Here is a 25,682-nt window from a genome sequence, read left to right as displayed (position 1 = left end):
TCTCAACTTCCGGAGAACCTGCCGCTGCGTCGGGCAGAGTATTGCTTAGTAAATCAAGCCCGTCAAGGCTCTTTGGATAACAATCGCCGGTCTCTGAACGCCATGTCTCGATCGGAGAAGATACTCGTACCCAGAGGTGCGGCCTTATTCTGCGCGTCAGGAACTCCGCGAGGCTGCCAAATCCGTGATTGGCTTACTTTGAGTCTTCATCAATCGCCTCCCGGGTCTCCCGGGTCGTCGCCCTCGCCTTTTTCCGACTTATTCTCGTTCCACGCTGTGACTTCTTCTTCGCTGGAGGTCACGTGCATCCATATCTCGTCATTAGGATCATGCTTCTGGTTTTGCCGCCTTTTCCTCCTTATCTTCCTGGTGATCTTCGGCACAAACCTCGACCGAAACTCATGCGGGATCTTGAGTCTGGCAGCCATCCACTTTTCCTTAGGCTTGTGTTCTGTCGGCAACTCTTCTACCGGTTCTGTGTCCAGAAGACCTTCGTCTGTGAAGCAGCGGTCGATCATCGCGCTCCTCTGCGGCATCACTTTCTTGAGGAATTCGAGAGTGGCTGAGACATTTAGGTCCAGCGCCCGCTTTGGATTTGCCGTCATCTTGAGGAGCATAGCGCAGGTCTGGGGGTATAATATGCTGAAGTCAGACTGGGAGACATGAATCGTTCCGCGCACAGTAAGAAGCCACGACGGAGCGCCGTGCTTCTTCGCTTCATCAATGAGTGCGTGAACTGCATCGAAGTTCGATGACCAATACATGAATGCTTCGCTGTTAATGCCGAGTAGCGGGCAGTGGATTCGGTGGCGAGGCTCCTCTACCGGTGGGCTGACGGCGGCGCCCCAGATGTCGTACATTACACCTTGCCCGACATACTGGAAGCGATCGGCGTTGCGTAGTATTTCAACGGTCGTGGCGGCACCGAAGGAGTGTCCGAGGACGGTCACACGGTGGCAGTGGATTCTGTCTTTCCACAGCGCCCAGTCCACGCCGTCAAGGCCTCGAGAGCTAGAGCCGACATACCCCTCGCGCCGGAGGTTCTTGTTGGCGATTTCGCCGCCTCGGCCGCCGTCAATGTGACGAATGACGTTGTACGCCTCTTCAATCTCCGCAAGCCGTAACTGGAGCTGCGCGTCTCTCAGCTCAGAGTCGACTCCTTTGTGATTACTAGGACTGGTGTCGTAGGGGTTGTCTGCGAATCACGTTAGCAGGAAAAGGTTAGATCAAGCACTTTCGATTACCCTTGGGAAAGATGTAGTCCTGATCACGGGCATGTTAGAAGCGGATTCGTTCGAAGGTAGACGAGAACCATACAATCTGGTCATAACCTCTACGTCTCTCCTTCTCATTGTGATCCACGGGACCAGCAGTTTCCCGCTCCTTCATGCTGCCAACACCGGACCGGGCATGATTGACGAACGTTCGTGCACCGGAGCCGTCGCGATGCTCGACAGCGGAGACCACGAAGCCGTAACTTGCAAACTGTGGTGTGACTTAGCTCATCAACTGCCGGCTGGATGACCTCGGGAGATTGTTACCTCTCCGCAAACACTTGAGTATGTCGTCCTAGTGCCCCCCAGTCCATGGCTGAAGATCATCAGGGGAAAACAGGGCTCTTCACTCTCGCCGGGCGGCGGTGGTCCAGATTCACTCTTCACTTTCGGCCCTGCGTGCTGAAGGTTATCGCGCGGTGGCCAATGTTGGGATATAGGTGCGTTTCGATAGGCAGGCAGTTTTGTGAACATCGTGGTTGCGGCGAACCAAGGCACAGCTATAGCTCCAACGCCGGCGAACTTGCCATATCCCTTTGCCATCTTGATCCGTGGCCTTGGAAGCCATGTTTCACGAGACCACTTCTTGTGACCTGCTGGGTCCTTACCCGATCCGACACCGATCGCCGTGGGATAGTAGACGGTCATGAGGACGGTTTCGAGCTTGAGGATGTGCTGGTCATGGCGGGTGATGTGAGAGAAGTTACGTGGGTTCTCGGCGGGGACTTCGATGTCCATGACGCCGACCTGGTACTTGTTAGCGCCGGACTTCCTATGCCCTGATACTGGCGTCCTACACTGTATGGCCCGGAATATTTGGGGAGCGTGCCATGGAGGAAGCCAGCCTTATCACGCAAACTGCTTGGGGGCCTAGTCTTGGGCTTCTTTCCGCGTGGGACTGAGCCTTTCCCAATCCCGCTGTTTGAACGAGGCGTCTCATTCTTCTTGTTGCCGGATACCCATGCTGGGAAAGACATTCTGTGTGATGTGGACAGACACAATGCAAATTACTGTAGAAAGAGAATCCGATACAAGAAATGGTAGAAGTCTGCCAGTCCCTAATTGGGGTGTGAACAGCTTTCGTCGGTATCACCCGGCCATCAAGGCTACGACAGGATGTAATATAACGTCTAGCGAAGGCGCAGCGACCACACAAAAGATATAACGAAGAAAGCTCAGCGATAGAAGCGGTGGTGAAGCCCAGAAGGCAGAGGCACAAGGTGAAGACCTAATAGACAACTTCGATGCAGAAATTGGTCCATAGTAATTGAACAGCTGCAGCCCCACGGGCTCAGCCTGAGTATCCGGACGAATCCGCTCCGGGTGTTCGAGTGAGTGGTGTTGGACGCCGGCAGTGACGTCAACCGGGAAATCTGTCCCTGATATTTTGAGGCGCTTGAGCAAGCCGTTGCCGCCATGCATCCGCAGACAGGCCATTCCCGGCTCTGCGAAGCCGAAACGCGTGTCGGCCCGTTTGGGGCTTGGCCCAGTTCAAGATGGAAAAGCTGGATGTGGAAGTGGAAGTGGAAGTGGAAGTGGAAGCTTGAATGCAGGCGGGGCTCCACGAGCCCTTGCGCCTGTTAAAAAGGAGAACATCTTGACGAGGACATTTCTGGGATCGGGAATTGCTTCAACAAGTAGCTGTTTCCCTTCCCCTCCTGCACCTGCACTGCACTGCACGCAACCCACCGTTGCTGAACGCCGCATCGGCCCCTGCGCCCGTTTATCGCTTGGCATCTTGCGAGCTTCCGCTCTGGGCTACCGCCCGCTACCCAGCTTCCTTTCACGTCGACCGTGACACCGTAGAAAGCCGTTTGATTGGGGATCTGTTTGCATCGCGAATTGTGGGTTCAAGGTCCAGTACAGAGCCGTAGGAAAGCGAGGTGGGCATAAAAAGTGGAGGCGAGCCTCTCCACATTCCATCTCTCCCTTCTCCATCTCTCCCTTCTCCATCTCTCCTCTGTTCACTGTGCCACTCAAGGTACAGTGACTCTTTCACGATGCGCTCTTTCCTCGCGCTGTGCTTCGTTGCGCTAGCGCAGGCCATCGAGCCAGCTCGTCAGCCTCATCCACCCACGGGAAGCAAGAATGGCACCCTTCTGACGTTCAACGTGACATCTGGGTCCTCCCTGTCTCCGTCTTCGAGGAGCCTGCGGTGGGCTGCAACGGGCGAAAGAGATGGTCAATTCATTTACGCAAGCAACGGGTCGCTTGTGCTCGAGGACGTGGTCACGGGAAGAAACGAGGTGTTCGTCTCGTCGAGTCAACTTCCCGAGGATTACTATACATATTGGATCGCGCCTGATCTCACGAGAGTGCTCTTCGCGACGAACTACACCAAGCAGTACCGGCATTCCTACTTCGCCGACTATGTCATCCTCGACCGTGCATCGGGCACGCTAGATCCTCTGGTAGACAACCAAGTCGGCGACATCCAGTATGCAGAATGGAGTCCTGTGAACAACGAAATTGCGTTCGTCCGCGGAAACGACCTGTACATCCGGCACAACGACTCGACAATTACTCAGATCACCTACGATGGAGGCCCTGACGTCTTCAACGGAGTGCCTGATTGGGTTTACGAGGAGGAAATCTTCGGCACTAACTCCGCGCTCTGGTTCTCCCCGGACGGCGAATATCTCGCTTTCCTCAGCTTCAACGAGACAGGAGTTCCAACATTCACTGTGCCCTACTTCATGGGCGAACCTGGCCATGGACAGTCCATTGCGCCCCCTTACCCGTATGAGCTAGATATCCGATACCCTAAAGTAGGCGCCACCAACCCGACTGTTTCCTTCCGCCTGCTAGACCTTGTGGCCATGGAGAACAGCACCATCCCGATCGAGGCTTTCCCTGCGGATGATTTGATCATTGGAGAAGTGGCTTGGCTAACAGAGGAGCATTCAAGTGTGATGTACCGCGCATTCAACCGTGTGCAAGACCAAGACAAGCATGTCGTAGTGAATGTGCAAACCGAATCATCTAAGGCGGTCCGAGAACGAGATGTTTCGGGCTCAGGCTGGCTCGACAATAACATGGCAATCACATACCTTGGCAGCATCCCGCTCAATGGAACAGCCAATGCCAGCGCCAGCGCCACGTACTACCTAGATATGTCTGACACATCTGGCTGGAACCACCTCTACTTGTTCCCCGTCTCCGGTGGTCCGGCGATCCCGCTGACCTCCGGCGAGTGGGAAGTGACCGCCATCCTCAAAGTCGACTCCGCGCGGTCCTTGATCTACTACGCCTCCACCGAGCACCACAGCACCGAGCGCCACGTCTACTCCGTCTCCTACGCGACCTTCACCAAGAAGGCCCTCGTAGACGACACCGTCTCCGCGTACTGGACGGCCTCCTTCTCCGCATCCGCATCCTACTACGTGCTCAGCTACCGCGGCCCCGACGTGCCCTACCAAGAAGTCTACTCCATCAACTCGACAACCCCCATCCGCACGCTCACCAGCAACGCCGCCGTCTACGCGCGCATCAACAGCTACAATCTGCCCAATATAACCTACTTCGAGCTCACCCACCCCGACGGCTTCACCCTAAATGTGATGCAACGTCTCCCAGCCAACTTCGACGCCTCGAAAAAGTACCCGGTCCTCTTCACGCCGTACGGCGGCCCCGGCGCCCAGGAAGTCACCAAGGTCTTCCAGGCCCTCGATTGGAACGCCTACATCGCGTCAGACCCGGAATTGCAATACATAACCTACACGGTCGATAACCGCGGGACGGGCTTCAAGGGCCGCGCCTTCCGCGCCGCTGTGAGCCGGCAGCTCGGGCTCCTCGAGACCCAGGACCAGATCTGGGCGGCGCGGACGCTGGCGCAGCAGAACGCATTCATCGATGCCGAGAAGATCGGCATGTGGGGCTGGTCCTATGGCGGATACCTCACCTCCAAAGTCATCGAAGCCAATAGCGGCGTCTTCAGCCTCGGCCTCATTACTGCCCCTGTCTCCGACTGGCGGCTCTACGATTCAATGTACACTGAAAGGTAAGCACGACTCCCGTCCAAGCGTTCCCCGCAGACGATAATTGCTAATCCCTAACCAGATACATGGGCCTCCCCTCCACCAACAGCGCCGGCTACAACACCTCCGCCGTGCGCTCCGCGACCGGTTTCAAGAACGTGGCCGGGGGCACACTAGTGCAGCACGGCACAGGCGACGACAATGTACATTTCCAGAACTCGGCCGCGCTGGTAGATACGCTGGTGGGCGCGGGGGTCAGCCCGGAGAAGATGCAGGTGCAGTGGTTCACGGATAGCGATCATAGCATCCAGTATAATGGCGCGAATGAGTTTCTATACAAGCAGCTTACGAAGAAGCTGTTTGAGGAAAAGCAGAGGGTGCCGGGGGAGAGGGTGGTGCATCAGTGGAGTAGGAGAGGGGTGAGGAGGGAGGGGAGGTTGTGAGGGGATCGTACTATGATTAGATACAAAAGTCTGTAGAAACATAGATCGTTGCAATCGCACAGCAGCGAGTGGTGTCACGGACCCAGGTGATATGAAGGAAACATTCGTAATCGTCGAGTCGTTGATGATCATCACAGCTTTAGCGTCTGTACATGCGGCTGCTGGACCTCGTCGTCGGCTCGATGAAGCCTCCTGCATCCAGCTCTAGTTCTTTTGCAAGCGCGCCTTAGACGAGCCATCGTCTCTAGGATGCGGCAATATCCACAGTCGCGTGCTTAGTAAAAGCTCGCGCCCACCGGTGAACACGACAGCTGAGGTTGTCGAAATCCGGTAAGCGGAGTGAAGTGTCTCATTACTTTACTGTTCTGCATTGTCCCCACTCATGAGAGCAATCATGAATCCACTAAGTTCTTGTATCTATTGGTTGCAATGCTGTTTGCTGATGCGCCTTCCTTGTGGAGATTGGGCGGTGCAGACGTGGAGCGCGCGCATCAACACCATGCCAAGACCTGCGATGTTCACGGCCCAGCAATTCATCTGTGGCTGCAGCGGCTGCTCCGGTCTCATGTCCCTGCGGAGCTCATCCGCTGTATCCATAGACCTGTGAGCAGGTGTCCGCTCCAAACGCTGGACGGACATTAGTACGCTCTGATACCTCGAACCTCCTCTTGAAGCTTGACAACGGTTTACCGGTTGGCTTGCAGCAGAGTTTCTACCACCTTCCGAAGCCGCTTGGACTTATCTTACTCAAGCGGTGTCACCTTTTTGTAGTTCTACTGGCCCCGTAAGCAAGGATCAACAGATTCGAGCTGGTATACCGACTCGTCCAGTTTCTCTTGTTTCATCGCCATTTGTATCGTTCACAGCACGAAGTTCATGGCAGACTTTAGTGCCTCAATCTTACTCTTCAAGCCCCGCACCTTTCCCGACTGAAATACCTACCATGGACGCTTCAGTCTACGGTCTTCGCTGACCAGTCTTTTGACCTCCTTTTGCACGCCGTCGAATTTGGACAAGATGGACTTTGTTTCCGATACCAGGGACGGCTTATAGACATCTTTACCTTCTTCCGAGACTGTTTCGAGGTGTCCAAGGATGGCGAAAGCAGAGAGTTTTCCTTGCGATGCCACCTATCTCCTTCGGTGCATTCAAAACTGTCTCCGTGGTTTGATGTAGAGAAATCGAGAGTTAAACGCCTGCAGCAGCAATTCCTGCGGCGCTGGCGACCAGAGACACAAAGTCTGCCATCTGCCCCATTCACAGAATACAATATGACAAGAGAGAATTGAACGTACCATCGCAGTGCACAAGAGAAAATCCAAACACTATTGGACGTTACTTACAAGTCCTTGAAGCTTCAAGATAAAACGTATCGTGAGGCTGAATCCACTCCAGCTGAGAAGTGTGGAGGTGCAGCCCAGCCAAACATCCACCACTCCATGCAAGCCACGCTGGATGAGGATATCAGTATGAACTCGAACGAGGGAGGAAGTAACATCCTCTTAATCTCATCGAGCAGATACTTTCGATCCGGATGCACCACGGCCTAAATCATGGCGGTGGGCCGGTGGCCACCCAGACACAGTATAGACAGACCTTACTAAATCTGCGCCTTACTATTGTAAGTTCGATATGACGCCAATCTTGAGCCGGTATGGATTCAACTCGGTATGGATTCATTTCGGTATTTGAAGGATGTCTGGAAGTTAAAGGTTTGCCCCGCTTGCGGCCACTGCAACATTTCTGCACGCAAATGGTCTACTATAGCTGTGGGATCTGGAACATTTGAGAATTTTTACGAGGCCGAACGTACTCAGCAGGATCGAAATCGAAGATAGATAGGCTTGCGGTCAGTATGAGTGATGTCAGTCGTTCGCTCAGGGGAGTAAAGGCCCCACACCGCATTGCAGAAAGGCGATGACGGAAAGCGGCGATCCACGATAACATCACCACGTATGTTCTGGGGGCACGTACGAATCCATTGCTAGTCAAATTTTGCTGTTAACGTTGAGTTCCTACGTTGTGTAGCTGGCTCCTGACGATTCGGAACACGGCACGGGATTTTCAAGGCAACGTGACGTACTGAAAGTTTTGGGCACGAACTTTTGCCGCTTTCGGCTCGGCGCTCCCTGTGGGGTAGGTAGCTATATAAACCCCACATCCACCAGTGCTTCGACCTCATGTCGAGCGCTAGAAAAGTCTTTATCAAAGTGGTAGAATTGAGTAGAACCGAAAGCCAGCAAGAGCACGGGTAGATCCTACGACGCGCAAGGCGGATGACCACAGACCACAAAGGCAGCACGCCAGGACCAGTTGAACGACAGACCACGCTACAATCAATACCTCCGCTTCCTCCGACAGGGGAGGTTGCATTACCTCGCTTTGATGCATCTGAGCAGACGCTGACGGAGAAGCCATGCGACTCATCTTGTTGCCCCCAAGATGACCCCTCGAAACCCGAGCATCAGCACCAACCTCAGAGTCCTGCCATTTTGCCTTCGGCCTCATCTTCTACAGATGCTGAACGTCTAGCTGAGGATGGAGAGGAAGTCACCTACCCAGAAGGCGGCCTCCAGGCCTGGCTTGTCGTCTTGGGCTCCTTCTGCGGTATGCTGGCTGCTTTCGGATTGATGTGAGTAAATCCTCACCATACGTATACTCCGCTTTCTCCACTAATCGGATAAAAGGAATACCATAGGCGTGCTCCAAGCCTACTTGAGCACCAACCAGTTGTCAAACTACAGCGAGTCCCAGATTGGGTGGATCTTCAGTCTCTACGTCTTCCTCTCCTTCTTCTGCGGAATTCAGATTGGGCCCGTCTTCGACGCCCACGGGCCGAAATGGCTGATTCTAGCCGGCAATGTACTGCTTGTCGTCTCCACTCTCCTCCTGGGAGTCTGCACAGGTACATCACGCCCTTTCCTCAAGCTATCTCAAAGATTCCAACACTGATTCCACCCCAGAATACTGGCACTTCCTAATAGTCTTCGGCCTCCTCGCCGGCGCCGGTACCTCCCTAATCTTCACGCCCGCCATCTCCGCAATCGGGCACTTCTTCCTGCTCAAGCGCGGCAACGCCACGGGCATCGGCGCCATGGGCGGCAGCATCGGCGGCGTGGTCTTCCCGCTTATGCTGCAGTCTCTGCTCCCTCGCCTCGGCTTCGCATGGTCGACACGCATTCTTGGTTTCATTTTTATTGCGCTTTGCGGCGTCGCGCAGCTGCTGATCCGCTCGCGGCTGCCGCGGAAGCCGGGGAGTTCCGTTTTGCCGGACTTTAGGATCTTGAGGGAGCCGGCGTTCGCGCTGAGTACTGCGGGCGTGTTTTTTATGGTGCGTGGCGCTACCCAGCTGTGATATACCCTTTGCAATGTTCGAGTGCTGAATTGACGGGAAATTAGGAATGGGGCCTCTTCATCCCAATAGCATATTTGACCTCTTACGCTCTAAGCTCCGGCGCAATGACCGAAACCTTCAGCTATCAGCTCATCGCGATCCTGAACGCTGGCTCCTCGATCGGCCGCTGGGCGCCCGGCTACTTCGGGGACCGCTTCGGAAGGTTCAATTGCATGGTTGTTACGCTGTTCCTGTGCGGGCTGACCACGCTTGCGCTATGGCTTCCTGCGTCGTTCCTCTCCGCTAATGGCCACTCTGATGGCGGCGTCGTGGGGAATGGCGGCGTCGTCAAAGCACTTACGATAACTTATGCGTTTGTTTTTGGCGTCGCTTCGGGGAGCAATATCTCGTTAACGCCGGTTTGCATTGGGCAGTTGTGTGATACGCATGAGTATGGGAGGTATTATGCCACTTGCTATACCATCGTTTCTTTTGGGACGCTTACGGGGATTCCGATCGCGGGCGCCTTGCTGGAAGCGTGTGGGGATAGGTATTATGGGACCATTCTGTTCACCGGAGGTTGTTATGTAGTGAGTCTGGCGGCATTTGTGTGGGCGAGGTGGATCAAGGTTGGTGGGGGATGGACTGTGAAGTATTGAGAGGAAGGCGCGTATGGTTTTTGGAGGGGTTCTGTGTTGTGGGATGTGTCGAGGAGGTGGTGACTGTAAAGGGTACTTAGACGAGGGATAGACGTATCATGGTTTACTTGAAAAGAGGTGCTTAGTGGTAAGATGGCACTGAATTGAAGGATTCGCGCGTCAGATTATGGCGTAACATGCGATGTTTCTCAGGTTGATCTAAATATGAACTTCTGGTTTTCAGAAATTGATAAAATACTTGGTCATTGCAAAAGGGTTACATGATATCCCTCTCGATGTCTTCGCCAAGGAAGATCGAGCGCCTCGAATCGAACGCCAATATCCCGTGGTAATCCCTTGACTCCTTGCTGAACTGACAGACCCCTCGTAGCCAAAGCACGCCACACAGCATAGCTCCTGACAATCTCCATGTCAACTGGAGTTTTCGTGAGGAATAGATGTCTCCGTATGCAGTTGTATCGCCAACCGGTCAAAGGATGCACTGTGAGCCCTCCCAAAAGCATGCTCGAGGGCCACATCCAGCATCCCGAAATCCTCAGTACCTATACGCCGGATGTACCGCAACCACTCCCGGCCCAGGCGCCGTTGACCTGGGCACAGCCTGAACAACATACGCGACCCCATCGTCCGAAGCATACGACGGCGGCCTCGCTCCACTCGACCCAGTCGCCTGCCGCTTCACCGGCACAGTCTCCCTGCCCACCCGCGGCGCGGTCTTCGAGATTGATCGTGCAGGAACCCAATGCAGGAAATCCGGGTTAGCGCGCACGCTGTGCCTCCAAAGCCCGTACGCAGGCGGCGGCGCCTTTACCGTCGCGGCTTCCTTCTCCTCGCACAGGATGTCGGCTTCGGCCTCGAAGTGGTCGTGATCGTGTTCACTGCCTTCCTCGTCTTGGGCTAGGTATACCGGTATCGGTTCTTCAGGGACGAAGCCTTCGCGGCCGTTGCGCCCGGCTACGCGTCGTTGGGATGAGACTTTGGCGGGGCGCTGGGCTAGCATGCAGAGCCGGATGAGAGAGTGGGCGAAGACGATGGTGGTGGCTAGGATGCCGAGAAGGCCGAGAATGTGGACTTCTTGAGGGACGGGATCGCTTGTTAGGGTGAGCGCGAGGTCTGTTGGCCGTTGTTAGCACATACGCCTGTGAAACTTGGAGAAGCGCGACACACATATGGTGAGGATGACGGTGAGCAGTGTGCCTGAGATAACGCAAAGTATGCATTTTCTCCGCACCGCCGCGCGGCCTGGTGGAAAGCCTTTAGATCCGCCCTTCCGCTTTCGCACCCATGCGCGCCGCTGTCGCCGCCGCGCCTGCCGTTGGATGTAGACTGCCAGTTGCTCTGTCTCCTCATCGACAGCCGAATACTGTCGGGGCCGCTGCGTATGCGCAGGCTCCGGCTCGTTGAAGACTAACACCTCTTCCTCGTCCCTGTATGCGGGGCTCCATATGGTCGTTGGGTGTCTCGACTGGATGTGCGCGTCAGAATAGAGCGAGTCTCGGGATACTTCGATAATTTCTGGTTGTGGTGGTGGAGCGCTTGGTGGGCTGTTCTGTCGGCGTAGGAACCCGAATGGAGGTATCTTGGGAGTGCTGTTGTTCGAGGCTGAGACGGTAGGTCGCGAGTATACTGAGCTGCTTCGCAACATGGAGCGCACGTTGACGTGGACGGTTGAGAAGCGTGAAGGGGACTCGCTAGCTCGGGAGGGACTTGAGTGGAAGTATGGAAGAGCCATGTCCGAAAGAAACTCTATCAGTGCAGTCGCTTTGCGTGCTTTTACTGATCGACTGAGTGAATGGTAAATCCGGGTGAATAGCCTCGCTTGGTGTATTGAGCGGATGCTCTGTGATTTAAGGTACGGAGCAGTGAGATCGCGTCTCTGTCTCGCTGTTAAACGCAGACACGTGTATTGTTTACTGTTAATCCTTTCTGACAACGGTGAACAGAAAAACGAACGATTGGCGATCAGATGCCGATTGCCATACGCCTAGGGCTGCCCTATGGAGCTGCAGAACGGCTACAGCCGGAGCCGGTTTGGGTGCGGTAGATCTGGAGTTCTTAACGCAACGACTGGTGCTCATTCGGTTTCAAAAAGGCCAAGTGAACGTAGCGCAGGGTCAACCTGACGAGTGATCGGAGAAATATGCAGGTACAGCAACTCAATCGACAGTGTTGACTCGATTGATTATCAGAGTGAAAACGGGAAGAAAAGGTGAACAAATGAGGACGGACAGGCAAGGAGAGATGAAACTCGGTTTGATGGAGTTCCCCGTAGTATATATAAAACTAACATAAGACTAACGTGAGATTCTACCCGACCTTGGTACTGAGACGCAATTCAAGGAGACGGACGAAGTCGCACAGCCTGCCGCAAGGGCTTGGTTGACAGGCAACACCAGAACTTACGCGTAAAGACTAGGCTCACGACCGCTACAAGGGGAGACACAGGCGGCGTGTGAGGCGTATATCTAAAGTCGAGTCTGAAACCTGTTTGATGTTGTTTTGGGGACGACGTGAAACCCGCGATGAGGTCCCCGCGTCGCGCCGCACGGTCTCTGAGCGAAGTTGACGAATCATTCGATGCGCAACGCTGGAATGTGAGGATGCCGGCAGACAGTGGTACCATGTTTTGTTGCGCCCTGACAGCGCCCGTATAGGTAGTTACACGATATCTCTATTTCCGCAATGGTCGTATCCACAACCTCGGGGTTCTCAAATTGCGCAGTGCCTCATCTCATCCCGATGCCAGGAGACTGCACTAATTTCCTCGCAACCAAATGCGTCTGACGCTTGTTACACCAGGAGTACTGGGCCTGCTACTGTCCTTGACCTTCAGTGAAGCCGTCAATCTAATCCCTCGCTCGTCACCTCCCCAACTCCCCCAGCAATAACGTACGATCTGATGAGCCAGACACGACTAAGAACCATTAGCAATTGCGCGCAGGAGGGCAGGGACACCCCATACTGATCGGCTCTTCGGTCGGCGAGAAGCGGACGTCGTTGACAGATCCCTTATGCCCTGGAAGCTTGTACAGCAGCTTCCCACTGCTTGCTTCCCAGACCACCACACTTCGGTCGCCGCTTCCCGCTGCGATTCTCTGCCCTTTGGGATCCCAGCTCGCCTTGTACAGATTCTTCTCCATGCCCGATGGCGCGCCATCGTATGTTTTGATGTTTCTGTCGGTCGGCGCAAACGGTCTTATGTCCCACGTTCTGACGGTTGAGTCGTGTGAATTCGAGAGCAGGGTCTGAGAGTCCGGCGAAACCTGCAGCGAGACGACCGTGTCCGTATGGCCAAGGAGCGAATATGTCACAGCCTTTTTCCGCAAGTCCCATACTTTGATGTCGTTGTCGATGCCGCCCGAGTATAGTTCATTGCCCGCTTCTGCAAGCGCGACGGCTGTTACGGGGAATTCAGTCTCGATAAAGTCAATCGCCTCTTTCTGCCGTGGATCCCAAATCTGCGCGTGGCTCATCAGCTTCGCGATATGCAAAGCACAGCTTTTCTGGGCTCATGCTTACCCCTATATGCCCATCGTCCGAGGCACTGAAGAGCAGCTCCTCCCCTCTCTTGCTCACGTCTAAACAGTTGATGACCTCCTCGTGGCCCGCGTGGCGCCGTATCCGCTGCCCGGTCTCCAAGTCCCAACTTGCGAGCATCATGTCTGCCGAGGCGGAGAAGATAACTCTCGAGTCGCGCGACCAGTGCAGGTCCAGCACCGCGCCTTTGTGACCGTTGAGGGCGCCGTAGTTGTCGCACTGTCCGTAGGTTCGCCATAGCACTTGGGAGAATATTAGCCACGGCCAATCGAAGTCCTAGGAGCAGTGACTAACATATAGATCTGTCCATAGAGCCCGAAGCGATGTGCTGGCCGGTAGGGTCAAATCTGGTGGCGAAGACTTCTCCAGAGTGTCCTGAGTACTAACTTAGCTACAAAGCCTCATTACAATCGACCAGGTGCGCGCGCATACCTGCCAATTCCATAATCGGAGCTTGCAGTCCACTCGTGCGCGGTACCTAGCAAACCCATGCTAACATCAGCCATGCCTCGCCTTTCTCATGGTTTAGCTCCATTCATAACGGTTGTGCGAAGACGCGGTGATAACTCACCGCTTGTATGAGCGCACCATTCCGTGCTGTGCCATTGACAAGGGCGACAGAGTTGCTGCCCAGGTTCGCGTCTGATCTTTGTCGTTTTACGAGCTGTGAGGAACCGAAGGAGTCGGCGGCGGGGCGCTTTTCGGAGGACATTGTGGTTGTCGCGCTCTCGATGCCGGTGGAGGTGGGGAGTGAGCAGACCGTGTGGGACAAGGTGTGTCGCGGTGGAGGTTGTGAAGCGCGTGTGACAATTGCGACTCAGACTCTCTTCAAGCTTCAGAATGCAGTGAGAAACTATTTTGAGCCTAGCGCCTCGGCGGCTGGAGTTGCGGCTCCGCCATCCCTCTCGCGTGAGATGTGCATGCCCGAGCTTGCAAGCCGCGAAGGTAATTTCAACCACAACATCGATCAAATTGGGATATCCGGAACCTAGCAGCTGTCACGGCTCTGCGCATGGTGTCGTTGTTGCAAGAGACATTGTAGAGTGTCCGGCGGGGCCCGCAGAGCTCAATGGCTTCATCCAAAGCTGCTCGGCTGGGCGAGGAGTGAGTCTTACTGCATGACCGCGTAGCACCGACACCAAGCTGACGTCTTCGTAGAGTGTGGAAGTAAGCCAGCGTCCTGCGACTATCACTCCCCTGTCCGAGCCGTTGTCCTAACAGCACGAAGGACCCGAGTCGAGAAAGTCAACGCCGAGCTAGTCACTCTCACATACGGCACAATTGTTGCGCAGCTGTGTAAAGACTATGACAGCGACTACGCGGAAGTGAACCGGCAGCTCGATCGAATGGGCTACAACATCGGGCTCCGTATCATCGAGGACTTCCTAGCCAAGTCCAACACCGGCGCATGTGCAAACTTTAAGGAGGTCGCAGAGACGATATCAAAGGTGTGTGCCATCGTCTGTGTGGTGGGAGTTTGTAGGGGACACTGAGACTTAGTTCGTCAGGTTGGCTTCAAGATCTTCCTCAACATCACGCCGACCATCACCAACTGGACTAGCGACAGCAAACAGTTCTCCCTCGTTTTCGAAGAGAACCCCCTAGCAGATTTCGTCGAACTTCCCGACGACGGCCGAGCGCAAGACGAGTTGTGGTATTCGAATATCCTGTGCGGCATTCTGCGGGGAGCGTTGGAGATGGTTCGGCTACTCCCGAGTATGTACACTTTGCAGCAATGAGCTGACCCTACTCTAGGTTCACATGCAGGTAGAGGCTCACTTCACCAGCGACATCCTGCGTGGCAATGACACGACGGAGATGAGGATAACGCTACTACGATACATCGACGACGAGATGCCACCGGACGATGAGTGAGGCACGACAGATGCACCGGCCGAGTGGCTTCGAATGCTGTACGCTGCGAGCTGGCAGAGACGACCGCAGTGCCCGCCAGCGTTTTCCGGAACTGGCCACGACCGACGGATAGAACGGGTAAACGCACTTGGTGAAGTGTTCTTGGGCAACCCGAACCTGGTTTGCGGTGCTGGTCCTGCTGTGCAGTCAAGGAGAGTCAAGTTCGGAGGGGAGCTGGTACTGAGAGCCTATTCCAAATCAGTCAGACAACGTCACCCACCTGACCAATGTAAGGTCCGTGGTGGTATCAGCATTTCCAGAGAACCTCGAACTACCCTGGGGGAGCAGGGAAGACACCAGAGGCGATCTCTCGTTGGCCTCACAATAGAACCTTATATTCCCCCAAGGCACCCGAAGATACGATACTTAGGTATCCATGCGGGGGGTCGGGGAACGCCCAGAGGTTTGAGACAGCGCTAGTGCACGTGACAGACTCGAAGTCGCACTCAATCAGAGACGGGTCATTTTGGTCGGGCTGGGAGGCGTGTGCGGTGCTCATCTCTTGGTTCCATCACGCATGCATCGCCTTCGTTCTCTGCTCATGCAAGCAAACCGCAAACCGCAATCCGATTCATCGCAAACTGCGCTGCTCGACTTGGCGTGATTCTGTTGGTCTTTGCTGTGTGACACGTCCGTGCTAAGGTTCGCTTCGAGGCTTCAACCTCCAAGGCTCCTCCTAACCCCATTTGCGCCCCCCGATCACGATACCCTGCCCTACCTCACCTACTTCTGCTCCCCTCTCCACGCCTAAACACCACGGTCGGACATTTATATCACTGCAAGAAGCGCGACAAGTCGCTGTGCCAGACTTAGCCGACACCTAATCACGGCGCGCGTGGAAGCCACTTGGACATCGCGACATCGCAACATCGCAACCGCGGGCGCATCTTGTAACCTCCCACCCACCGCAACCTGGATCAGCACCACCGTCTGACTGCATCGCACAAACTCCGACCCGTCGCTTTTCGCACCCCGCTCATCATCGCTCCACACACCAATGCTATCCTGTCGCGTGTAGCAGCATCGAGGTGAGGTGGCCACACTGCTCCGATCACACCGCCGCAGCACCATCGCCGACACAGCGAGGCAATCGCTCAACCACCGTCGTTCTCACCGCATCACCAGTACTGGAGATATAGTCCGCCAGCATGAATCCGCAGCACATGAACATGGCCGGCATGAATGCCGCCGGGGGACCCGTGGGCGGAGCGCCCATGATGGCCAACGGTCCTGCCGGCCTGACCCCTCACGATAACCGACTCTTGCTCAACACCTACATTTACGACTATTTCCTCAGGAACCATCATTACGAAATAGCGCGGGTGATCCTAGCCAGCGATATTCATGTGGTCACCAAAGAGGAGAGCCCCAGCCGACGAGACGTCAACGGCGTAGGCGATGGCATGGATGGCGATAGCAAGGACGACATTCAGAAACGGCCTGATGACTTACCTCCGGCAGGCATACCGACAACCAATTCGGAGAACTCTTTTTTGTTCGACTGGTGGGGCCAGTTTTGGGATGTGTTCAGCGCGCATCGAAATAAGCCCATCAGACAGGGGTCGGGCGCGGTGACGTATTTGCAGCATCAGCGGGTATGGCCTGCGCATTCGCAGAATGAATCAAGGAGTGCTAACATTGTGGCTCTTCAGCAAATGTCACAGATGCGACAGGCAGATCAGCAGCACATGCTCAATCGGGTCAACCCCACCATGATGGGCAATCAGTATCGCCAAATGATGCAGGGCATGCAGCCGAACGGAATGATGCCGAATGATCTACAGAAGAGAGCGATGCAAAACAACAGGAATGCGTACGTGTGCAACGACTACATTGTTGCTGCTTCCTTGGCGCTAACGAGTCGACCCTCGATAGAAACCCCCAGCAATTGGCGCAAATGAAGAGCATGCAGCAGCAGATGATGCAGACCAGCATGCAGCGAGAAGGCTCGGGAATGGATATGGGCCAACGGCCTTCATCTCCCAACTCCGGTGACAATGCGCCCTCGCCGAAAAGACAGCGACTCGATAGCAGCACTGCGAACGGCCAGCACATGGGACCTGCTGGGAGGGGTCAAGGCATGCAGCAGATGGGCAACACCTCGAACACTGCAGCTATGGCGGGGCAGATGCTGCTTCAGAACGGTATTACTCCAAGCGACATCGGTTCGCAGCAGTTCAATCAGTTCCAAGCTCATGCTGCGAACCCGAACATGCAGCAGAAGTCTATAGAGGTATATGCTCAAAACCTCGCCCAACAGCAGAGATCAGCCATGATTAATCAAAACTCGGGAAAGGCAATGAACCCCGCCGGCGTACCACAAGGCTCCCCGATGACACAACCGAATCCTGATGGGCCGGACATGTACTTCCCACAGAACCGCGGCATGCAGGCTGGCCCACCTGGCAACTCTCAAGGCAACCACGCGCTGCAGGACTATCAGATGCAGCTGATGCTTCTCGAGCAGCAGAACAAGAAGAGGCTATTGATGGCACGCCAAGAGCAAGACAGTCTCACTCATGGCCCGCCTGGTACAGCGCCGATGGGACAGCAAGGATTTGCGCCTGCAATGTCGCCGCAAGGCAGCAGAGCTGGGCCTTCGCCGAACCCGAATGAGATGAAGCGCGGCACTCCGAAGATGGGTCAAACCGGTCTACCCGGATCGCCTATGCCGGACGGATCAATGCCGCAGAACCGATCGTCGCCCATCGGAAACTTCAACCCAAGCTCGATACCACCCGGAATGGCACCGCAACAGTACTTTGCTCAGTTGCAGCAGCAAAGCAACATGATGCGGCCACCCCCTGCCTTCAACGGACCAGCCCTCACGCCGGAGCAGATGGCGTTGATGGCTCGACCCGACAACAGGATGCCGAACGGTGCGATGTGGCAACAGCCTCCTCCACAGATGATGCAGCCGGGTCCAGGCCAACAGCCGATGCCCATGGGTACTCCGCAACAACGGAACAATCCGATGCCTCCTCCGCCAGCTCCCCCAGGCGGCGTGCAGCCCGGCGGAACTCAACCTTCGTCTCCAACGCAACAACCTGCTGCGCCACCAACCCCATCACAGGTGCCAAAGGGCAATCCAAAGAGTAAGAAGGAGACCAAGGAGACGCGGAAGGTAAGCCACCGTAGAGTTTTCCCCCTTTTGAACTCAGGCTGACCAGTTATGCAGAAACCAAATAAGAAAAACACTCTGGCAGGAACAGGTGCGACTCCAGTCGCATCAGAAGCGGAGCCCGCAACACCCACACCCGCCACACCTATCACACCACGACATCCGCAGTCGTTCAACAACCAAGGCAACGCAGGCGCACCACCCGGTAACATGCAAGCACCGCCTCCTGCATCCGGCGTCCCGCCACCAGCTGTACCATCGGTAATGGATCCAACAGCAGCCGCTCCTTTCGGCACAATGGACGGCCCAGATGTAAGTCTGGCATCTCTATTGTCTGTGATATATGGCTGACAGTGATACTAGAATGGGATGAACATGGACTTTGGGCCTTTAGATTCCGACAACGTACTGGAAAACTTCGACTTCGAATCGTTTCTTCACACAGACAACGACATGGGCGGCCTCCAGTTCGAAAACTTCCCCTTTGGTGCGGACGGAGTTGAAGCCGGTGCCGGGGATGTATGAACGGAGCCACTTTAACCCGCAAGACACCTGCACCTCTTGACTACTTCGCACCCATTCTGGGTCCTCTGCCCGCCAGGCCCTTCATGCTTCGGAGAAGTATTCTCCAGGCGCGAGCCCCCCCGCGCGCTCACCAGAATGGCCCTGTACGCTCCTGTAATTCTTCGCTTCATCTTTTATACCTGTCCTTTCCCAAGCGCCTGTTCATTCTTCCTCCGGCACAAAAAGAATCTCTCCACTTGGAACATAACTGTCTCTACCTATACCACACCGCCGTTCGCGGTGGCTGCATCTTGGATCAAGGTCCTGCCTGCGACACTGGGCAGACTTTTCGGCGTTGAGCGAGGCGGTATTGCTTGTGCTTTCGTGTCTGAGTGCTCTTTCTCTTTATCGATACTCTGTGGACCGGCCTGGTCCAGTATATCACTTTCTAAAATACCTTCTTTGGTGGTGTGTGTGGCGGTGCCCATGTCGAGGCGGGTGGGCGCGGCGCGCGTTTTCGTTTCCGGTACTCATAATTCTCTTACGCGACAAAGTTGGGGTTGGAAGCGGGGAGGCGGGGTCCGGTTGTAGCTAGGGGGAGTCGATGTCACGAATGGGTTGGCATAGTCGTCTTTATCAGCCGGTCTCTCTGTGCGCGTTCTTGTGTGAATGAGGCGCTGGTGCCCTGTCGAGAGCTGTTGGATAGTGCAGTGTCGACTGAGTCGAGGGGGCTGGGTGTTTAGGCGTTTGTGGGTTTCGTTGATCGAAGGCTGTTTGGTCTGCAGTACAGTACTCGCAATGTGAGGAATGCGTCAAGCAAGCTTTTACATGCAGCCTGGGTGAGGCCGGTGGTAAATCTCGTGATTGCGTGAGATGATCAGCCGTGGAGCCGTCCGGGTGGCCTGTGGCCTCTCGATCGCGCCGCAGCGTTTCCTGTCGAACGCATCCCTCGAGATTTGCATCACTGGCCAAAGATTCAGTCTCAGGTCGTCGGCCGCCCAAGAGGCCTTACATACCTTCTCGGCAAGCTCAGATCTGGGCTTACTACTCCGAGGCGGTGGCTCCCTTGAGCGGCTTTCCATTTACTTCGCGGCCGCGCATAGCATCAGAAGGGCTGTGCATGATCAGCCAGAGATGTGACGCCAGACAAGTGGCATCGCATCCTGAGGAGGCCACCCACGATGGCGCAATTGCTATGATGTGGTTGGCTGCAAGGCTGAATGCGGCAGAGCCTCTTTATCCCTCCGCTGTTCGGGTGGCCGCCAAACGTCGTGTTTATAATCGACGACGGCATCACCTCCCATCTTCTATCCTACGCGTCGCTTCATCCACTGCGGCAGCTAGGCAGCTGCGCTGCTAATCACTTCGCCTCGCCTAGCCCTACATCAGGGCCTAAACCTCGCATTTCGTCACGCTGTCTTTTATTCCATGTTCTGATTGCACAAATACGTTCGGGGCGGAGTGGTCCGTCGGTTTGTTTGATTGTCAGCTCCACGATTGTTCCGTAACTTCCAACCCAGTTAGTGCTTCATTAGAGATCCAACGACTATATAATAAAAACTATCACGACGACGCCTCTCAGGACTCTCTTTCTCATCCACAAGGCCTCGAGGTAAAGTTCGCCGTACTGTACCGACTTGTAGTTCTGTTTATATCTGATCACTGTGCTCAACCGCTCACGCTCCGATTGATACATAGAATTTCGCGCGCTTTGAGCAATGGCCACCAGACAGCAGGACCTGTGTACCGCAGTCCCTAAAAAGCACGGATTCAGTACCATCACTCCGGACGAACGCTGTTGATAACTACACTTTCTATCAGCCGCCTGAAGATGTACCGAGTCACTCAAGACCGTGGTCACTACAGGAGCCCGAATCGAGTCAACTGTCAGCAGGGTTCAATCTTGGTGAGCCTGAGGTAAACTCTGTTATGTCTGTATCTCAATATTCAGTATGCCGAAGCAGATCTACCAGGACGATTTAGCCGCACTTGAGCAATGGATCTCTGAGATGCCGGTTGTACCGGCCGACCTTTTCCCATCTCCCGCTACAGATTTTCCTGAGCTTTTGCTGTCGTCTTCTTCCTCCGCCATATGTCAACCGGTCCCCGAGTTATTTCCTGGCAACCGCCCACATCCCGGTAATGTGGTCAATAGAGGTACCTCACAACAGTTGTATGGCACCCCGCCTATTTCGGGCAACTCCTCCGCAACTCCAGAGCAGCGGTGCCCATACTGCAGCTATGTGATAACCCCAGCAAGTTCAACCTCCGCTGAGAATGGCACGCAAAATACATCCCGCAGTCCGGAACAGCAACCTGCAGCTCTCTGTGTTCCCTCCACCCAACAGCAGAGGCCCGTGCTGGATGCTTCTCCAACCGTAATGGCAGCAGGATTGCCTGAGTATCAATGCGAAACCTGCCATAAGACCTTTTCCAAACGACACTTTCTTAAGTAAGTCCGCTTCTCCGTCTGTTATTCTTGCATGCCAAAGCTGACCGATGCGTTCCCAAAACCGGCAGTCGACACAAGAAGCTTCATATGCGGACTTTCAAATGCATTCATCAGAGTTGCGGATGGGCCTTCGCGTCAAAGAAGGACCTCAACCGTCACGAGAGTACGTGTCATGGTGGCGATGAGAAGTTTTACTGTACCATTTCAGATTGCAAGTCCTCGGGGCAGGGCTTTAGTCGACGGGACAACTTGTTACGGCACAAGCGGCGTAAGCACCACCACTAGCGGAGATAGTGATCTGGAGAAGATGTTCTGGTGTCCGGAATATCTTTCTTTGTCAATTAGGTGGTGGTGTGTAAGGAGGCAGGCACATTTCGAGCGCTATTAATAACTCATGAACAAGCAAAGCGAATATATCACGCGTGGTTCCCGTGAAATCTTGAAGTGAGAACCGTATACATTTTTTAAAGCAGATATTCGAACCTCAACTAGAGACTGTAAGGCAATCTGCTGCATGACTCTGCCAGGTCAACGCATCCACGCACCTCTTCCCCCCTTTCTGTGCACCATTGCGATTGCCGGCCAAGCAGCATTCCAGAAGTCGTGAGACACTTTTTGGTGAAAGTCTGTGCAAAGCGTCCCACGATTCCTTGGTATGTTGCTTGCAACTGAGAGAGGGCTGGCAGGCTGGAACGACGGAAGTCCCTCTCCTCAGGGCGCCATACCACGTGTGCAGAGCCGCAATGCTCACGTTCATCTCAGTCTGCCTCAGTCCGCTGACCTCGGACCGCTGTGGGTGGCCGCTCAATCGCACTGCCACCACAGGAACGCATACACAGCATTGCGCGATACGAGCCGGAGCTTCGATCTTGGGTTTTCGGCGTAAGAGGCCTCAGAGGCCAGCCTTTATGGCGCGTTCCTTGCGATGTGGTTGGGCGCTAAGTCACGCGTGGCTTCCTCCATGCAGGTGTGGGCCGCTGGACGCACTGCTGTATAAGACCAGCGCATCGCCCTCTTTCATCTGTTTGGACCTTCATCCATCTCAGCCACAACCGAGAAGACGGCGTATCTGTATGGTGTAATTCCTTCGTTCATTACTGTTCGCGAATATATCAAGCTGATTGGTCAATTAGACACCTTCTCTCTGCTGACATCTACTGCGTCAATTTATGAGTGTCTGTGAACGTTCATACTCGATCGTATGATAGTCGCACGAAACTCGAGCACAGCCACCCGACCCGCTTCTCATACGACATTAAGTAGCTCAACAGCAGCCTCCATTTGTGCTTACGGTGACGGTAAACTCACTCTTGTATATACAAATACAGGATCACGCAGCACCGGCACGGGCAGAGGCTTGTCCAGGGGTACTGGCGCGAGGCCTCCGCAGCTCTATGATACTGTCTGATTGATAGGACTGTTCCTCAGACACCAGATGATCGTAAGACACGAGAGATCCAAAGGCTGATTCCACAAGGTGGAGTTTGTTATCCTACCAAGCCGTAGGACTCCGGGATTGCCTATTGGACCCTAGCTTGGACTTTGGCCACCAGATATACCGGAGGATTCCACACTACGGTCTTTGGACTCCACTTTGGACCGTCTGTTGTGCACGAAGTTGTCTTCTTGCACCTCATCTCATCTCAGTCTGTGCTCTTCTCAAAACCTTCAACACCTCCTACGCAGCCACCAGTAGGAGCATACTGCCTAGTCAACCTGGTCATCTGCGAATTGGTCCAGCCAGGCTTTTGACCAGTGGGGATTATCCAACCGAGCCGAAGCAAGCTTCCTTGAAGGTATAGGTAGTCTTCCACAGACTTGATCCCAGGTGCACTCACCCTGGTTGCGCTCTGCGTGTCAACATCCGCTTGCACGCCACTTTCTTTGATTTTTGTCTTTCAGTACCGCCAAGGGCATCATAGATATGAAGAGTCTGGCGCTGCCAGCATCCGTTCCGGAGGACTGGTTGGAGCTTGAGCCGGCTATTGATCCAAGAACACCACCTTCGCTGTACCAATTTGATGATCGATTCTCGCACCAGACGCTGGACGGTGTGTCGGATCTACTATCACCGTGGTTAACATCGGAGCCGCAAACCATTCAACTGCCGCTGGACGTGTATTTGGTCGGATGCGAGGTACCCCGCTGCGCATCCTCTTCGAGGCCTCGACGGAAACTAACCAGACTAGCAGGAGCAACAGATCCCAGGTGAGCAATGCATCTCCGAAACGGCGAATTTGCATGCCGGCCACCGCTCCTCCTCCTCCACGGAAGTCTTTGGCCGTACGCCGCTTCCTTACTATCCCAGGGGTTATCGACCAGACCCCGAGTCATCCAACAACTTTCTCCGCCATGAACCTAGCGTAGAAGCCAACCTGGATAGAGTCGAGTATCCACGGAGTTTCGAACAGGTGGCCAATCCAGCATTTCATATTCCTCTCGAGCAGTGTTTATCGATGCAGAGGCAGCAACACCCCTACTACAACTGTTCAACAAGGCATCCACCAAGGCCAGGTTTAGTTGAGGGCCATACTCCATATCATCTCAATGCGTCTCATGATCCTGGATCTCCGGTTTCATCTTCTCGGAATTGTTCCGTTTACTCGCTGGAGATTCTGCCGGATGCTTATCCGGCTATTGAGCAAGTGCCATTGCCCCAATTCCATCCCGGTTTGCTGTTTCCGTCTTTTCATGATCACTCAATCCCCATGCCGGGGCTTACACCGGATGCCTCTCCGCCGCAACGGGAACCGCAACTGTCCGGGTCCCAGAACGAAACCAGTGATGCTACCTCTGAGCGACACCGTCCCACGTAGGTCCCGTTCTACCCCGTTTCTTTGGTCCGTTGGTCGGGAGCCGCTCCGTGGTATGGTTTGGTTTCCGCAAGCTAACCGGTGTGTTTTCGGTCCTGGCAGCCGGCACAGAAAGAAATACGGCAAACGCTTCAAGTGCAGGTATGCACACTGTGAGGAGATGTTCACCTTGAAAAAGGATGCCCGCCGCCATGAGGAGAGGACCACGAAGCACAAGGAGGAACAGATGGATGCCGCAGTAAGTTCAGGAGCCGATAGAGCCTTGACGAGAAGCGACGGCGATTCGAGTACTCGGAGTCCCGAAGGGATTTATTGTTCTGTGCCTGAATGCAAGTATTCTCAGCAGAGTTTCACTCGGCCGGACAACAAGCGGAGGCACATGCGGAATGTGCACAAACAGGAGAGCTAACGGCTGCATGGTGGTGCCAGGACGACGGACGGAGTTTGGTTTGCGGGATGATGGCGCTTGGTTCGCTTGAGTATACCCTGTTGATGATGATTGGCACTTGGACTAGCGGAGGGAGTTGGATGTTTTATGATGTCAACGTTTTCCGAATCGCGAGTGGACACGCGCTATGTAAGGCAGCCGCAGCCTCTTTAATCAGACCAGATGTCATGACGGCGTGTGCTATTATCATCAACATGCATCTGGTCTTCAATCAGTACTGCCATCCTTTGAGTGAGTTGGTTGTACTGATTTCCAAGCCCCCTTGGGCGAGCATCACGACAGCTGCCACCCACTCTAAGTCTACAAGCGTCCCGTTAGCCAGCCGAGTTCTTTCGGGCGATGTATTGAAAGATAGACACGTAACCCCTATGTGTTCACTCGGTCCCAACAATCTGCAATCCAAACATCCGCGGCGCCTTCATCTACGCATAATGCTTCTTGATTTGATACAACAATACATCATCCCCAAGTCCTACCCTCGGGCCGCTCCTAACCGATAGACGGGATCAGCAGACGACGACCTGGGGAGAGCACCGCTTGGACGATAAGATTCGCCACATGTGCAGCAACATCACTTTTATGCGTTCCGAGGTGTATGCACAGAAGATCGACGCCATCTCGGTGTATTTGCTGACTGCACGGCTGCTGAAACCTTCCCACATCGCTGCAGCGTAATGTCTCGGTAGCGCTCGAGCTCTTCCGGCGACGATGAGATCTCGTCGTACGGCCGCTCATAGTCGTGAGCCCAATCCTGCCACAGCCAGACAGGAACGGCAGTCCAACCAAGTACTTGGAATAGGTAGCGACGCCTTGCCCGTCGATGAACGCGGTGACGTTTCCGTGGAGTCGACCAATGTATTCGGGTGGCCGGAGTCCGGGTAGGCGAGGACGTATTGTTCTGCTGTATTGCGGTCTGATTGCCCGTCATTGAGTGAGGCGAGGCATTCAAGCGCGATGTCAATGACTTTTCTACGCCGCTGGCACGGTTGTCCGGCGGATTGTCACTTCGATCTTGAGTCCTGTCCGTGTAGTAGTCCCTGTGAGGTGAAAGGCCGGTGCGAGGTGATCTATCTTGCAGATGGAAGACAAAGGAGCTTCGATGTGTGTCTGCGTCCAATGCCGTTTCGGGCTTAACCCGATCACAACAACCAGAACTAGAAACATTGACACCATCCGTGAGTTGCCAAGCGTTTGATCAGCGTACGT

The 25,682-nt window shown here is 54.7% G+C and overlaps 7 protein-coding genes across 7 annotated transcripts; 4 read left to right on the top strand and 3 right to left on the bottom strand.

Moving 5' to 3' along the window:
* Nucleotides 1–209: 209 nt before the first annotated feature.
* W97_08264 (uncharacterized protein) lies at nucleotides 210–2,251 on the bottom strand (the record flags this gene model as incomplete). The annotated part of the gene is made up of 5 exons (XM_007786133.1): nucleotides 210–1,195; nucleotides 1,245–1,263; nucleotides 1,318–1,485; nucleotides 1,542–2,021; nucleotides 2,072–2,251. The coding sequence occupies 5 exons, from the start codon at nucleotides 2,249–2,251 to the stop codon at nucleotides 210–212; spliced, it is 1,833 nt and encodes a 610-aa protein (XP_007784323.1).
* A 1,023-nt stretch (nucleotides 2,252–3,274) lies between these two features.
* Nucleotides 3,275–5,694, top strand: W97_08263 (dipeptidyl peptidase 4; the record flags this gene model as incomplete). Its single annotated transcript, XM_007786132.1, has 2 exons — nucleotides 3,275–5,274; nucleotides 5,334–5,694. 2 exons carry the CDS (start codon nucleotides 3,275–3,277, stop codon nucleotides 5,692–5,694), a joined length of 2,361 nt encoding a protein of 786 aa, XP_007784322.1.
* Nucleotides 5,695–7,970: 2,276 nt separating this feature from the next.
* W97_08262 (uncharacterized protein) lies at nucleotides 7,971–9,687 on the top strand (the record flags this gene model as incomplete). The annotated part of the gene is made up of 4 exons (XM_007786131.1): nucleotides 7,971–8,326; nucleotides 8,382–8,599; nucleotides 8,658–9,025; nucleotides 9,094–9,687. 4 exons carry the CDS (start codon nucleotides 7,971–7,973, stop codon nucleotides 9,685–9,687), a joined length of 1,536 nt encoding a protein of 511 aa, XP_007784321.1.
* Nucleotides 9,688–10,222: 535 nt separating this feature from the next.
* W97_08261 (uncharacterized protein) lies at nucleotides 10,223–11,419 on the bottom strand (the record flags this gene model as incomplete). The annotated part of the gene is made up of 2 exons (XM_007786130.1): nucleotides 10,223–10,800; nucleotides 10,855–11,419. The coding sequence occupies 2 exons, from the start codon at nucleotides 11,417–11,419 to the stop codon at nucleotides 10,223–10,225; spliced, it is 1,143 nt and encodes a 380-aa protein (XP_007784320.1).
* A 1,129-nt stretch (nucleotides 11,420–12,548) lies between these two features.
* Nucleotides 12,549–13,936, bottom strand: W97_08260 (uncharacterized protein; the record flags this gene model as incomplete). Its single annotated transcript, XM_007786129.1, has 6 exons — nucleotides 12,549–12,601; nucleotides 12,650–13,145; nucleotides 13,207–13,466; nucleotides 13,519–13,599; nucleotides 13,657–13,702; nucleotides 13,796–13,936. The coding sequence occupies 6 exons, from the start codon at nucleotides 13,934–13,936 to the stop codon at nucleotides 12,549–12,551; spliced, it is 1,077 nt and encodes a 358-aa protein (XP_007784319.1).
* Nucleotides 13,937–14,293: 357 nt separating this feature from the next.
* W97_08259 (uncharacterized protein) lies at nucleotides 14,294–15,099 on the top strand (the record flags this gene model as incomplete). Its single annotated transcript, XM_007786128.1, has 5 exons — nucleotides 14,294–14,328; nucleotides 14,383–14,391; nucleotides 14,453–14,672; nucleotides 14,733–14,924; nucleotides 14,980–15,099. 5 exons carry the CDS (start codon nucleotides 14,294–14,296, stop codon nucleotides 15,097–15,099), a joined length of 576 nt encoding a protein of 191 aa, XP_007784318.1.
* A 1,208-nt stretch (nucleotides 15,100–16,307) lies between these two features.
* Nucleotides 16,308–18,784, top strand: W97_08258 (uncharacterized protein; the record flags this gene model as incomplete). The annotated part of the gene is made up of 4 exons (XM_007786127.1): nucleotides 16,308–16,951; nucleotides 17,014–18,262; nucleotides 18,317–18,571; nucleotides 18,623–18,784. 4 exons carry the CDS (start codon nucleotides 16,308–16,310, stop codon nucleotides 18,782–18,784), a joined length of 2,310 nt encoding a protein of 769 aa, XP_007784317.1.
* Between the last annotated feature and the right edge of the window lie 6,898 nt (nucleotides 18,785–25,682).

This window comes from Coniosporium apollinis, assembly GCF_000281105.1.
Source record: "Coniosporium apollinis CBS 100218 chromosome Unknown supercont1.51, whole genome shotgun sequence".
Classification (NCBI taxonomy): domain Eukaryota; kingdom Fungi; phylum Ascomycota; class Dothideomycetes; genus Coniosporium; species Coniosporium apollinis.
Note: the sequence above shows the minus strand (reverse complement) of the source record. Positions and strands in the feature narration are given on the sequence as shown.